Below are 15,800 nucleotides of genomic sequence, written 5' to 3'. Positions count from 1 at the left end.
GGGGAGGCTTTGCTACTTGCTCCTGGAGCAAGACACACTCCAGCCATAGTTCTAATTCAAAGATGGGGGTGTGCAGGCCACAGGGAGTTAGGCACAGTGTTGACTCCTTCTCTTTGGGGAGCACAGCTATGTATACCCCAGGCAGCCTTAGGCCTGTGAGGACTGCAGGGTTCCTCAGTTCTGAGGTCTGTAAGTGTCAAGGTGTTGATAGGGATTGCTGGGATCCTCTTACCTCTTTGCAGCAGGGAGAATATGTCATCTCATTCTCTCTTGGTCTGTAAGGTTTCTCCTTTTGTCCCCACTGATCCTGGTTGGGGATTGGGGTGATAGAACCTTGGCATTTCCTTCTGCTGTCTGTGTGGTCGTCTCAAGTTTTTTAAGTAAACTCTTCTGATACATTCCGGTACCCCTCCTCAGTTATTTGTGTTAAATTATAGTTGTTTATTTGTTGTTTTGGCTGTCTTTGTGAGGGATTTCTAGTCCACCATCTTGATCTGAGCATCTTTTCTTTGATGTATTGGTCACTTGGATATCCTGTTTTATGAAGTCGCCATTAAGAACTTTTGCTCATTTTTCTGTCTTTTTCTTATTTATTTGTTGATTCATTTGTATATTCTGGATATGTTAAAGGATTGCACATATCTTGTTCCATTCTGTGACTTGTCTTTTGACACTCTCAGTGTAGTCTTTTGATAAATGATAGCTCATAGTTTTAATATCCAATTTATAAATCTTGCTCTGTCCTTTTGAAGAAATTTTGCCTATACCAAGACCATGAAGACATTCTCCTTGAACTTTAAAGACTTCTGTTTTAAAATACAAACTCTGTGTTATGTTTAACAAACTCATTTGCCATTCTTTTTAAAACAGAATTTTACTGAAAAATAGATACCAAATTTTATCAGGTGCTTTTTCTGGAATAATTAAGCCAGTTAGTTGAACCTACCCCATTTATATATTTAATATTATATTTAATTAATGTTTTCATTTTCCTCGTGCTTTATCTGCAGCCCTTTTTCGGATGCACCTTTCTTAATCACAATGGTAATGTTAAAAACATGTAATTTAAAGAATAACATCATTTCTGAGATGTTAAGATTTTTCATCTGTTCTCATTAAATGAGATTAGCTTGTAATTCAGATTTTTTTAAGTGATGTTCTTAACTATACTAAAATAGCTATCTTTGCACATTCTTTTTTGTACTTTGGGTAATATAAGAATAATTTTTTTCTTTGAGTGTTAGGGAAAAAAATATCCAGTGACTTTATCATTGCCCTTTTCTGTTTATTATTTGAAAAAAATTTTCATTGTCTTTTTAGGTCCTTTCACGTCTTTTTTATTTGTTTTGATTTGTCATTTTTTACATAGCTTCCTGTCAATTCCAAATATATTGGTAAGTAATGGAGAATTGTTTACCATAAAAGCTTTTAATTTTTTTTATTAATTACATAATTTTTCTTTTTGGTTTTATTGATTCACGTCTTATTTTCTTTTACAAATAAATAAAGTGGTTGATTTGTGTTGTATGGTCTCAGTGAATTAGCTTGATTTTTTTTTTTAACCTTTTTTGTTTTTTGGTTTTTTTTTTTGAGACAGGGTCTCACTCTGTCATCCAGGCTGCAGTGCAGTGGCACCATCATGGCTCACTGTGGCCTCAACCTCTTGGGATCAAGGGCTCTTCCTGCCTCAGCTCCCCTTGCCACCCTGCCCCACTGAGTAGCTGGGATTGGGACTACAGCTGTGTACCATCATGCCTGGCTAATTTTTATATTTTTTTGTAGAGACAGACTTCTGTCATGTTGCCCATGCTGGTCTCGAACACATGGGCTCAAGTGATCCTGGCCACCTCAGCCTTCCAAAGTTCTGGGATTACAGGTGTTAGCCACTGCACCTAGCTTAATTTTTTATTTTCTTTTTCTCTTCTTTTGAGATTATAATTTTTCTTTATTGTTTGGCTTGTAATTTTGTTTCATTTCTAAACTCTCAGTTCATTTTGCTCTTGCTTTTCCTTTTCTGGATTTCTAAGGTTTTTTTTTTTTGAGACAGAGTTTCAGTTTTATTGCTCAGGCTGGATTGCAATGGCACAATCTTAACTCACTGCAACCTCTGTCTCCTGGGTTCAAGTGATTCTCCTGACTCAGCCTCCCAAGTTACTGAGATTACAGTCACCTGCCACCATGCCCAGCTAATTTTTGTATTTTTAGTAGAGATGGGGTTTCAGCATGTTGGCCAGGCTGGTCTTGAACTCCTGACCTCAGGTGATCCACCTGCCTCGGCCACCCAAAGTACTCGGATCATAGTCATGAGCCACAGCACCTGGCCTGATTTCTAAGATTTTTAAAGTGATTTTTTTTTTTTGGTAGCGTTCCATATATTTTTGTAAAATTTTCATTTCTTTTTTTTTTTTTTTTTTGAGAGAGAATAGGAAGGAGGAAAAAGGAAGAGAAAGAGACAGAGAGAATGGGGAGGAGGGAGAAGGAAAAGAAAGAGGGAGAGAGAATGGGAGTATTGCTTTCTTGCCCAGGCTAGAATGCAATTTAGTAATGGGTATTGAAAAGCTCTTTTATACTGATAATTATACTTAATGATGTAGTCAGGAAGGAATAAGGGAAGAAGATAACAAACAAACAGTCAACCAATATTTAATTTAAACCTATGAAATGCTATGCGATTACTGAGGAGTGATTTACTTCCAATTATATAGTCACCTTTGGAATAGGTGTGAGGTGGTAATGTATGTTTTGTGTATTTGAAGTGGAGAGTTCTATAAATGTTTATTAAGTTTACTTGTTCCGGGTCTGAGTTCAAGTTCTGAATATCCTTGTTAATTTTCTATCTCGTTGATCTATAGAATCGTTAGCTCTTCTTGTTACATTGATCCTTTTGCCATTATGTAATGTCATTCCTCGCCTCTTTTGATCTTTGTTGCTTTAAAGTCTAGTTTATCAGAGACGAGAATTGCATCTCCTGCTTTTTGTTTATTAGTTTATTTTTACTCTCTGTTTGATTGGTAAATCTTCCTCCTTCTCTCTGAGTCTTTGTGTATTGTTGCATGTAAGATGGGCCCGGATGCAGCATACCGATGGGTTTTGGCTTTTTATCCAATTAAAATATATATAGGTTTAATACCGGCGTTTGATGCTAGCTGGCTGTTTTGCCCATTAGTTGATGTAAATTTTTTATTGTGTTAAAGTTCTTTGCTTTTTGATATATTTTTGGAAAGGCTGATATTGTTTGTTCCTTTATATGTATAGTGCTTCTTTCAGAAGCTCTTGTAAAGCAGGCCTGGTGGTGGTGAACTCTCTAAGTACTTGTTTGTTCGCAAAAGATTTAATTTTTCCTTCGCTCATAAAGCTTAGTTTGGCTGGATAGGAAATTCTGGGTTGAAAGTTCTTTTCTTTAAGGATGTTAAATATTGGTCCCCACTCTTTTCTGGCTTGTAGGGTTTCTGCTGAGAGATCTGCTGTAAGTCTGATAGGTTTCCCTTTATGGGTAACCTGACCTTTCTCTCTGGCTGCCCTTAGTATTTTCTCCTTCATTTCAACCCTAATAAATCTGGCGATTATGTGCCTTGGGGTTGGTCTTCTTGAAGAATATCTTTGTGGTGTTCTCTGTATTACCTGGAGTTGAATATTACCCTGCCTTGCCAGGTTGGGAAAATTTTCCTGAATGATATCCTGAAGAGTATTTTCCAACTTGGATTCATTCTCTTCGTCACATTCAGGTACACCTATCAAACGTAAATTAGATCTTTTCACATAGTCCCATATTTCCTGGAGACTTTGCTCATTCCTTTTCATCCTTTTTTCTGCATTCTTGTCTTCTCGTTTCATTTGACTGAGCTGGTCCTCGACTTCTGATATCCTTCCTTCTGCTTGATCAATTCGACTGTTTAAACTTGTGCATGCTTCACGAAGCTCTCGTGTTGTGTTTTTCAGCTCCATCAATTCACTTATATTCTTCTCTAAATTGTCCATTCTCGTTAACAGTTCGTCAAACCGTTTTTCAAGGTTCTTAGTTTCTTTGCATTGGGTTAGAACAAGTTCTTTTAATTCACAGAAGTTTCTTATCACCCACGTTTTGAAACCTGCTTCTGTTATTGGAACACACGTGTAATCTATTAAGCCTTGTTCCGTTACTGATGAGGAATTGCAATCCCCTGTAGAGGGAGAGGCATTCTGATTTTGAGTATTCTCTACCTTTTTACGCTGGTTTCTTCCCTTCATTATATATTTGTCCGTCTGTCGTCTTTATAATTACCGGCTTTCTAACTGGGTCTCTGACGTCCAACTTGTTGATTCCCTGCGCCGAAATCTGAGCAATCCACTGAGCCGGCCAAAACAGCGATGTTAAGATTGATGGTGCTTTTCTGCCCGGGAATCTCCGGACTCTGCACCAAGAACTGGCGTGCTAAGGCACCAGCAAAACCACCACGCCGGCCACAAGAGTCGCCCTGGCGACCCGTGGGGCTCCTCCACTGGGAATCTACTGGTCCGTGAGCAACTAATATTCGTCTGAAAGTGTGGCGTCCTCTCGTTCTTTGCGCTTTCACTGGGAGGTACGTGCCCGAGCTGCTAATCATCAGCCATCTTGGATCTCTCTCCCATTTCTATATAAGACATTATGTTCTGTGATTTTTTTTTTCTTGATTTCAGTATAATTTAGGAAGGATGTATGGTTCGTTATATTAAAATATTTTTTATTTATCACATTGTGTGGAATAATGCACATATAGAAATAAATAAACATACAAATTTCCAAGTGAGTGGATCTCTTAATTTATTCCGAGAATTGAGTTATGTGTTTGTAATGTCTACCTCTTTGGATTTAATGAGAAAAGTAATGACTCCTAATTTTGCATGTTAACAGTTCACTGTCTTGTCTTCCAGTTATTTGCTAAAGAAATTGAAAGTGGGCCAGGTGCAGTGGCTCACGCCTGTAATCCTAGCACTTTGGGAAGCTGAGGCAGGTGGATCATGAGATCAGGAGATCAAGACTGTCCTGGCCAACATGGTCAAACCGTATCTCTACTAAAAATATAAAATTTAGCTGGGGGTGGTGGTGTGTGCCTGTAGTCCTGGCTACTTGGGAGGCTAAGGGAGGAAAATCGCTGGAACCCGGGAGGTGGAGGTTGCAGTGAGCTGATATCTTGCCAGTGCACTCCAGCCTAGGCAACAGAGCAAGACTCTGTCTCAAAAAAAAAAAAAAAAAAACAAGTTGAAATTACATTATATATATTACTTTTAAACTTTTCCCTGTATAAATAATTCTTTTAAAAACATTTCTAATGGGTACATATTATTATAAAGATCTATCATAGGCCATTTAATGAAAGCAGTTTTGTTGGCTATTTAAATCATGTTGCAGTACCTTTGTGTGTTCTTTAAATATAAATTTTATGTATTTTAAGAAATATGCACGACACAAAATTCAAAGGAAATAAAAGGGTTTACAGAGCAGGAGTCCTCAACCCTGGACAGGGCAGGGTTGGGGGAATGGTTTCAGGAGGAAACTGTTCCACCTCAGATCATGAGGCATTAGATTCTCATAAGGAGCCGGTAGCCTTGATCCCTCGCATGTGTAATTCACAATAGAGTTCACGGTCCTGTGAGAATCCAGTCCCGTCACTGATCTGATCTACGAAACTGGTCCCTGGTTCCAAAAGTTCGGAGACTGCTGATTTAGAGAATCTTTGAAGCAAAGAATATTACTAGTTTGTTGTTTGTTTTTTTTCAGCCTTTTTCTTTTTCGTAAATAAGCAAATATATATACATATGTGTACACTTGTTCTTTTTCCACAGAAATGGTCATCTGCATCTTCTTTTCACTCAATATATCTTAGCAATGACTCGTATCAGTACGTAAAAACATCCTCATTAATTATAAAGCTACAGAGTATTCTGATATATAGATATGCTGTAACTTACTTAACCAGCCCAGTATTTGTAGACCTTTGAGTTAGAAAACCTTTTTTTTGAGAGAGAGTTTCACTGTTTTTGCCCAGACTGGAGTGCAGTGGCGTGATCTTGGCTCACTGCAACCTCCGCCTCCTGGGTTCAAGTGATTCTCCTGCCTCAGCCTCCCATGTAGCTGGGATTACAGGTGTGCACCACCACGCCTGGCTAATTTTGTATTTTTAGTAGAGGTTTCACCATGTTGGCCAGTCTAGTCTTGAAATTGTGACCTCAGGGGATCCGCCCACCTCGGCCTCCCAAAATGCTGGGATTACTGGCATGAATTGAAACTGTGTTTATGGAAAATTGCTCTGTTTTTAAAGTGATTTTTAAATTGTATTATTCCCCTGCTCCCCTTGTTTGAGATAAGCTTTTGCCTTTTTTAGTGAGGGATGGGGTCAGACTGATGACTGCCACTGTCTTACAGGACACACAGACAGACACTTCACAGAAATGATAATCTCACTTATTCCAGGGATAAAAAGCATGGGGATAAGACATAGGAAGTGATATTTAAGTAATCCTGAGGTTGATGGTCCCAAGAGTGAAAATTATGTTTAAAACGTGAATTATAAGAACATAAAAGTGCACAAGGGAAGTAAATAATGTGTACACGTGGACATAAGAGTGTGGAATAATAGACATTGGAGAGTTGGAAAGGTAGGGGCATGAGAAATTACTTGATGGGTTCAATGTGCACTATCCGGTGATGGTACATTAAAAACACAGACTTTACCACTACTCAATATATCCATGTAACAAAACTGCACTTGTACCCACTAAATTTTTACAAATAAAATGCATAAGATATAAAAGTTGTGCATAAGAGATCGTAAAATGAACATCTGTGTGACCTCCATCCACATAAAGAAATATAACTTTGCCAACATCAGTATACCTTTAAACCTTTTGCAGCTCCTTCATGCCCCTAGTGGTAGCTGCTATCCTGACCATTATAGCATTGACTTTGATTCTCTTTGTAATTTTATAATCTAATTATGTATTCATAAACAGGGTAGTAAAATTATGCTTGTTTTCGGAGCTTTTCCCCTAATGTTTTTAGATACCTGACGTTTTGTAGCCCGAGGAGCAGTCTTGAAGAAGAGGAGTCAGAAAGGGTGTGTGAGAGGTGAATGGGCAAGGAATTCTACACAGGTTGGCCTAGTAAAGTTTGGGCACTTGAGATCTTTCTTGGACCAGGTGATGGAGTCTTATCTTCAGTGTTGCCAGGGCTTTAGAACTAGCTCTGAGTCTGGTTCTTTGAAGTGCTGCTTCTGAAGCACCTGTCTGCGTGATCAGGGATGATCCTGCTTGGAGTTCTCTTTATGCCTATTCTCTTTCTACTCTTGTTCTGCTGGGCATTTCTGGTTTTGTTTGTGTGTGTGAGAGTTCCTGTGGATTGCAAGAAACAAACAAAACCTAAAAACTGACGTCATGGTTTCTTCCTTTTTTCTTTTCTAATTTGTAAAATCTGTGGGGTTTAATCTTCGGCATTATTTGTAGATACTTGTTCCTCTCTCCCATTTAGACACCTAGAAAGTTTGAACAAATCAAGGGCTTTCTTTTTTTCTGCAGAATACCTTAGATTTTCTAAAAACCTAACTAGAAAGTGCATTGTGGTAGAGATTGTGCCTGATTTGTAAAGAATGTTAAAATCAGGTTCTATAGAAAAAGACCATAGAAATAATTTCTAGTTCAGTTCCATCGTTCAGATACTTTCAAACTCCTGTGATGCTATTGACATCACAACCTATTACACATATGCATATATGTAAAACAATTTATTCAGCTCTAATTTTGTTTTTTTTTTAAATGTTGATTAGGGATCCATTAAATTAATTATAAGATCCTTCAAGAGGTCACTCACTGCCTGTAGTTGAAGGTACCATGATTTTCTAGAGGAAGAGGTTGACTGCAAGGAATTAAACTGAACAGAGGCCAACTAGTGTCATGGTGTGGCTCAGTTTGGAACCTTTAGGTTGTATGCAGTAACTTATGCCTGTAATCCCAGCATTTGTGAGGTTGAGGCAGAAGTATCACTTGAGGCCAGGAGTTTGAAACCAGCCTGGGCAACATAGTGAGATCTCATTTCTTAAAACAAAGATTGAGAGCATGAACTTTGGAGAAGGACAGACTTGGGCTCAAATCCTGGCTTTGCTACTTGCTGGTTATATGATCAGGTCAGTCCGTTTGGCATTCTTGGGTCTCAGTGTCATTTGACTAGGGCAATCTAGTTGGCATTCTTGGATCTTAGTCTTCTGTAAAATGGCATCTTAATCCATTTTGTGTTGCTATAAAAATGTTACAGGCACAGACTGGGTAATTTATAAAAGAAAAGAAATTTATCACAGTTCTGGAAGCCAGGAAATCCAATATCAAGGTGCTAGTTCTGACAAGGACCTTCTTGCTGCAGTTTCCTATGACAGAAAGTGGAAGGGCAAGAAAGGGAGAGTGAGAGTGACTGAGAGAGCTGAACTCTTATTTTTCTCCAGAGATGAGTATCTTGCTATGTTGTCCAGGCTGGCTTTCAACTCCTGGTCACAAGTGATCCTCCAACCTCAGCCTCCTGAGTGGCTGGGAATACAGATACATACCTCTGCACCCCCGCCTGGACTCATAACAGCCCACTCTTGTGTTGTAATAATAAACCCATTCCTGTGTAATGGACATTAATCTATTCATGAGGGCAGAGCCCTTGTGGCTTAATCACCTTTTAATGGTTCCATCTCTTAATATAGTCACAATGACAATTAAGTTTCAACATGAGTTTTGGAGGGAACATTCAAACCATAGCAAATGGGAATGACAGTGCCTCAGGGACATGAGGATTAAATGAAAGAATATCTGGTGTAAAGTAAGCATTCAACACACAGCAGCTGTTATTAACCACTGTTATTTGTTTGAGGATTTAATGGAGTTTCTCTGATTTCTAGCCCAATGCTCTTTGTACAAATTGCAGAATCTATTACGACAAGACTTAGGGGTAACAGACTAGGTGGATGGGAATTGCTTAGTCAATCCACTCACCCTTTGGGATCAGTTTAGGTGATTACTGGACTCTGTGTCCATAAACTCTGCTGGTTTATTACAGGAGTGAGAATTGCCTAAAAGTTTCAGGCAGTCACAATGCCTTCAGTGGCAGAAGAGTTAGTCTTTCTGTCCTTGTTCATGTGCAGGACGTTAAAACTAAGGGGTGTGTGTGTGTGTGTGTGTGTGTGTGTGTGTGTGTAAGATTAGCCCAGGGGATGGCTAGAGGATTCTCCTCTGTCTGACTTTTCACTCCTCCTCCCATAATCTTACATTTAAAATCTATTCTTTCTTCCTTTCCCTTTCTTTTCTCCCATCCCCCTCTCTTTCTCTTTTAAAGAATGACCAGCTTTTGCCCGGGCATGGTGGCCCATGACTGTAATCCTAGCACTTTGGGAGGCTAAAGTGGGAGGATTGCTTGAGGCCAGGAGTTCAAGACCAGCCTGGTCAATATAACAAAACCCCATCTCTACAAAAATGAAGAAATTATCTGAGTGTGGTGGTGCATACCTGTAATCCCAGCTACTTGGGAGGCTGAGGCAGGAGGCTCCTTTGAGGCCAGGAGTTCCAGGTTATAGTGAGCTGTGATCATGCCACTGCACTCCAGTTTGGGCAACAAAGTGAGACCCTGTCTCTTAAAAATAAATAAATATTTAATATAAAATTTATATAAAATCCAGTCATTAAGTAAAAAACATTTGTTAACATTTGGCCTTTTTTTTTTTCAGTCTTTTCTTATGCATTATAGAAAGGTGGCAGTAATACTGAACATGCAGACACCCTTTTAATGAAATAGAAAACTGAACTAGTTAGATAGTTATAAATCAGTAAGATGGTAGAGGAAGGGAAAAGGGAGGGACACTTTGCTGAAAGGCAGCGATAGTGATCTCCTACTGTCTCTGAGACTGACAGTTGGTCCTTAATTTAATCTTTCTTTCCAGGCATTCTGGAGCAGGGAAGAATTTGACTTTAAAACCCTACTTTCTGTTCCATTATTTGGCATGCCCTCCTGAGTTCAGAAGAATAGGTCTTGAGTTTTATGCTACCAAAATTAATATCTCATTAGATTGCTGGTAGAGCTGCTATTTTTTTGTGCAGTGTGAAAGCTGAATTGTTTCTAAGTTCTACTAAATGTATATGTAGCAGTCAGTGCTTTTCAACTGCCTTACTTCCTCAACCCATGAACCTACCCAGTCCTTTAGGAAAGCCAGGTGTAATGCAGGAAGTAACCTGTGTACCACAGTACCTGGATCAGGCCTGTGCTCTGGAAATGTCGACCTGACATGAGGCCAGTCTGTCTTCTCTTTTCTTCACAGACATTTTTTTTCTTCACAGATTTTGAAGCTAGCTTCATAAGGCTGTTGGACAAAATAACGAATGGTTCTCGAATTGAAATAAACCAAACAGGTATGCTCCTTTTCTATTCCTGAAAGCACATCTACATGCGCTAAAGCGTTCCTGTTTCTCACTCTTTTTTTCTTTTCTTTTTTTTTCTAGTCAGTCTCTGCTTATCCATAATGGTATAAAGATTGTGTTTAAAACTTGACTAATCACTTTGTGTTATATGAATCTAAGCTCCTTTTCTTTTCTTTTTTTTTGAGACGGAGTTTCGCTTTTGTTACCCAGGCTGGAGTGCAATGGCGTGATCTCAGCTCACCACAACCTCCACCTCCTGGGTTCAAGCAATTCTCCTGCCTCAGCCTCCCGAGTAGCTGGGACTACAGGCACGCGCCACCATGCCCAGCTAATTTTTTTATATTTTTAGTGGAGACGGGTTTCACTTTGTTGACCAGGGTGGTCTCGATCTCTTGACCTCGTGATCCACCTGCCTCGTCCTCCCAAAGTGCTGGAATTATAGGCGTGAGCCACCATGCCCGGCCCTCTAAGCTCCTTTTCTATTCCTGAAAGCATCTACATGCGCTAAAGCGTTCCTGTTTCTCACTCTTTTTTTCTTTTCTTTTTTTTTCTAGTCAGTCTCTGCTTATCCATAATGGTATAAAGATTGTGTTTAAAACTTTACTAATCACTTTGTGTTATATGAATCACCATTAAATTGAAATTTTGGGGGGACTTATATGAGGAGCTCATCATATAACTTCGGAGTTACATGATGAAGCTGTGAATATAGATTATAATAAAAGCATATTATTCTAGATATTTAAAAAAATACCATGTTCAGATGGAAGGACCCAGTTACCTGTCTATGATATGATTTTCCAGAGATGTACATGAAGCCTTCCAATTTCAGGGGCATACATTTGATTTAAGGAAGTTAGAAAACTGAAAATTTCAGATCCAGTAAGCAAGTGTCTCCTCTTTTATTTTATACGTAATATTTACATTAAACTTTCCAAAGTTCATCTACTTATATTTTTACGTTAAATTATTTCAACCAACCCTGTGAGGTAATTTATATGCTGAATTCTATTTTATTTTAAAATTTTGTTTGTGAAAATAAATTTACACAAGTTTATGCAAAATATGTGACTGTCCCTTCACCTCTTTCCTCTTCCATTTCCGCTCCAGGGGTAGCCACTGTCACATGGACATTTGCATAATTCAGACCATCAACACGGTCATGCTCGTCTTACTGTTCTTCAGCCAGCATTTTTTTTTTCTAGCGTAAATGTCTCAGAGAACTTTCCCTGCCAGCACATGCAAGTCTTCCTCAGTATTTCTGTGGGTTGTAGTACAGTATTCCAGTGTATGGATGCATAATAATTTATTTAACTCTCCCCATTGATAAACATTTAGGTTGCTTCTAGCTTTTATTTTTTCTATTAGAAATTTGTGTCTACATTGTGTGGAAGACTGTGGCAAACATCCTTTGGCTGACTCCATTAACACTCTACCTTTTCACACACATTCCACAAAGGAATTTCTGACCTTTTCCCTACCTTGGCTCTCCTAAGGCAAGAGACCTGAGATGTTCTGGTCTATAGCTGCATTCAGCCATACCTTATGAAGAACAGATTTCAGGAATGAGGTATTCCCATGTCTTTTGCCAGCTATGAGTCCCTTAATTTCCTTTAGCTTGTTTGCTTTGAAATTGCTGGAGGTTTTTTCAGTAACTTTTATTGGTGATCCAGAAGACAGATAATTCTATTCTTCTGTGTGTGTGTGTGTGTGTGTGTGTGTTTGATAGAGTCTTGCTCTGTCACCCAGGCTAGAGTGTAGTGGCATGATCTTGACTCATTGCAACTTCTGTCTCCTGGATTCAAGAGATCTTCTGCCTCAGCCTCCTCAGTAGCTAGGATTACAGGTGCCTGCCACCATGCCTGACTGATTTTTTTGTATTTTTTAGTAGAGATGAGATTTCGTCATGTTGGCCAAGCTGGTCTCGAACCCCTGACGTCAGGTGATCCACCCGCCTCGGCCTTCCTAAGTGCTGGAATTACAGGTGTGAGCCACTGCGCTCGGCCCAATTCTATTGTTTTTTAGTCATATCTTCAGTATAGGTTGAGGTATAAGACATTTACATGATTCTGCTCCCACTCCACGTCCTTTTAATTTTCCCCATTGGAGTAGTAAAAGCCTTCATTCGGATGATCTGGTCAGTTTCTCATTTGGCTAATTTGTATAAATAAACATATAGATTTGAAAGATTTAGTGAATATATAGTCTTTTTGGCTTTTTTTTTTTTTTTTTTTTTAAAGACAGAGTCTCGATCTGTCACCAGGCTGAAGTGCAGTGGCGCAATCTCAGCTCACTGCAATCTCCACCTCTGTGTTCAAGCGATGCTCCTGCCTCAGCCTCCCGAGTAGCTGGGATTACAGACGCGCACCACCACACCCAGCTAATTTTTTTGTATTTTTAGTAGAGACAGGGTTTCACCATGTTGGCCAGGATGGTCTTGATCTTCTGACCTTGTGATCTGCTTGCCTCCGCCTCCCAAAGTGCCAGGGTTACAGGCATGAACCACCGTGCCTGGCCCTTTTTTGACTTTTTGATCTAAAGGATGGTTTTGTGACCCTTACAACTATTTAGAATAACTGACCCAGGATCCATTTGAGAAGTGTTTATTACTTTAATCAGAATATAATCCTGATTTCATTATTGTTTGGATTTTAGTGTTTAATATGGCAAAACCTAAATTTATTTTATGGAAGTCCCAAGAACTTTTTCCCATTTGAGTGACTGAGCATTTCTCCTTCCTCTAATGTTAAATTTATTTTTGGTAAATTGTACCAGAGGGCATTGCAGAAGATTTTGTGCAGCAGAAATACTTTGTTCAACCATTTATGTCCCCCTAAATCATTTACAGTTTTTTACATTCATAGGTAAATCTAGTAAGAAGCTTTTTGGATAGTTGGGCATGGTGGCTCATGCCTATAATCCAGCACTTTGGGAGGCTGAGGTGGGAGGATCACTTGAATCTTGGAGTTCAAGACTAGCCTATGCAACTGGTGAAACCCTTTCTCCATCAGTAAATAAATAAATAAATAAATAAATAAGCTGAGTATTGTAGCATATGCCTGTGGTCCCTGCACTTTGGGAGGCTGAGCTGGGAGGATCACTTGAGCCCAAGAGTTCAAGACTATACTGGACAACATAGTGAGACCCTTTCTCTAAAAAAAAAATAAAAATTAGCTGGGCATGGTGGCACATACCTGTGGTCCCAGCTATTCTGGAAGTTGAGGTGGGAGGATTGCTTGGGCTCTGGAGGTCGAGCTGCAGCAAGCCGTGATCATGCCACTGTACTTCAGCTTGGGTGACAGAGCGAGACCCTGTCTCCAAACAAAGCTTTTTGAATGATATGAATATGTGAAAAGTGAATAAAGATAGTAGTTTCCACTAAAGCCGTAAAATACTATTAGACATTTTCATGTATCAGTATTAAATTAAAAGAGCTACTATTAATGGCACTGAATGCCATAAAGTACTTCCCTTTTCTTGACATCATGTTTGGTGAGTGAGGTATATGGGAAATCTCACTGCAGGAGCCCTAGAGGATGCTGGTTGCTGGTGTGATGATTTAATCACATAATTTGTAATTCCCCTCTCTGATCAGCCTAGTCTGAGATTGTGCTGTTGGGAGACTAGGGTGCTTATTAGGATCTCTCCTCTGTGCCCTGCCGTGACTTTGGCAACTCAGATGGCTTAGGGAGGGATTTGATTTATTACTGATTATTAAATTACATTCAGTTTATTATTGTTACAGGGGCTTGACAGCAGTGAGTCAGCTTTTGGAGTGAAGCGTGTGCTCATAGTGATGGCATTTCAAGCATTCTTGGATGCCCTTGCCGGACTTTCCCCTTGGAACTCACTGCCTTCATTACCTTTGTGACATTTTAGTTTTTTTCCTGCTGAATGTGGCTCTTTTTGTTCTGGTTTAAGGAACAACCTTATATTATCAGCCTGGCCTCCTGTATGGTGGATCTGTGGAACATGACTGTAGCGTCCTTCGTGGCATTGGCTATTACCTGGAGAGTCTTCTTTGCTTGGCTCCATTTATGAAGCACCCATTAAAGATTGTTCTACGAGGAGTGACCAATGATCAGGTTGACCCTTCAGTGAGTATTGAGAACAAACCATGGGTTTGTTTTTGTTTTGTCTCTTGTCACAACCCAGCTTGTGAGAAAAATGTTCCTTGTAAAGCTCAGTTTTATTTCAAATGTATATTTCTTTTGTTATTTACCTTGAGATTAGAGTTTAATCACTCCAGGAGGCAGATGAACCAAAACATGGGATCATCAAATTCAGGACGATTGTTAACAGTTATCAAGGTGCCTTTCATTGTTATCTAAAGACCTTCAAAACAGATGCTCTCAGTCTCATCATGGCTAACATGAACTCTAGTTCTGTTGGCTCTAGTATGTGACAGTGGAGTTTTTCTAAGGTCATGTGGTAGCTGAGACTGGAGGGCAGCCGACCAAAATTTTGGACAGGAGATTATGTCTCCTTGGCATTGCCACAGCATAATCTTGACTTACTCAGGTTTCAATCATAAACTGAAGGTTTTTTGTCTTCTGAGAAGAGTTTGCAGATTTAGAAAAAGGGCATAAATTCAGGAAAGGAATGTGTGAGCTTTGGTAGTTTGTGGGTATCAGCAAGCTTTTTATTTTTATTTTTTTCACCAAGGGCCATGCCAGAGCGAGCTTTTTATTAAACATGCTAATTTTTCTGCAGGTGGATGGGGAGAATGGTTTGCAGGTATGGGGAGAATGGTTTCATATCAAGCAAAACTTTTCATTGTGATCACCACAACTGTCTTAGTGCCATTCCAGGATGGAGAGAGAGAGAGTGTGACAGAGAGAGAGAGAGAGATATTAGAGAAGTCTTGTCCAGGACCCCTTCCCTTGTAGGGAGGGATGGATTCTCTACTTTTGGATGCTCTGCTGTTCAGAGACAGTGTCTTAAAGCTGATGGCCGTGATGAAAAGTCCTAACTGAGGTGGTATGCTTGCCTTTACCATTACAGATATAGGCCAGGACCAGTGAATGGGTAGCTTCTGAGGCAGAATGTGAATTATGTAGCTTTTCTACTCAGGGAGGACCAATGAGGTAGTGCTGTGAGCCCCAAAGTAGAGACTGCTGCTATTCATCAAGATACCTACAAGGGTATAAGTGTTAATATGTTCTTAGGCAATGCAAACTTATTCTTCAATTCTTGGAAATTCACCTGCATAAACTCATTTCCCTGGGATACTGAGTATAGTACAAGATCTGAAATTCTTAAGCTATAAAGGAATGTTGCCTAAGCTGTTTAGAATATTTCATTAAGTGTTTTTTTCTTTTTTACATTTTCTAGAAGACTATAGGAAATGAGTTCTTTGGATAAAAGTGTGAGAAGAGGCATAAATACATTTAGGTTGAAAG

At 39.3% G+C, this 15,800-nt stretch overlaps 1 protein-coding gene across 1 annotated transcript in view; it reads left to right on the top strand.

Annotated features, from left to right (window-relative positions):
• The window catches only part of RCL1 (RNA terminal phosphate cyclase like 1), a 64,799-nt gene that overhangs the window by 17,544 nt on the left and 31,455 nt on the right, over nt 1-15,800 (top strand). The window contains exons 2-3 of the mRNA XM_012454555.3: nt 10,318-10,389; nt 14,320-14,495. Coding sequence (XP_012309978.2) covers nt 10,318-10,389; nt 14,320-14,495 — 248 coding nt within the window. The remainder of the gene's footprint in view (nt 1-10,317; nt 10,390-14,319; nt 14,496-15,800) is intronic.

The sequence above is a fragment of the Aotus nancymaae genome, unplaced genomic scaffold (assembly GCF_030222135.1).
Source record: "Aotus nancymaae isolate 86718 unplaced genomic scaffold, 86718_ANA_hifiasm-v0.15.2.pri h1tg000041l, whole genome shotgun sequence".
In the NCBI taxonomy this organism is placed as follows: domain Eukaryota; kingdom Metazoa; phylum Chordata; class Mammalia; order Primates; family Aotidae; genus Aotus; species Aotus nancymaae.
Note: the sequence above shows the minus strand (reverse complement) of the source record. Positions and strands in the feature narration are given on the sequence as shown.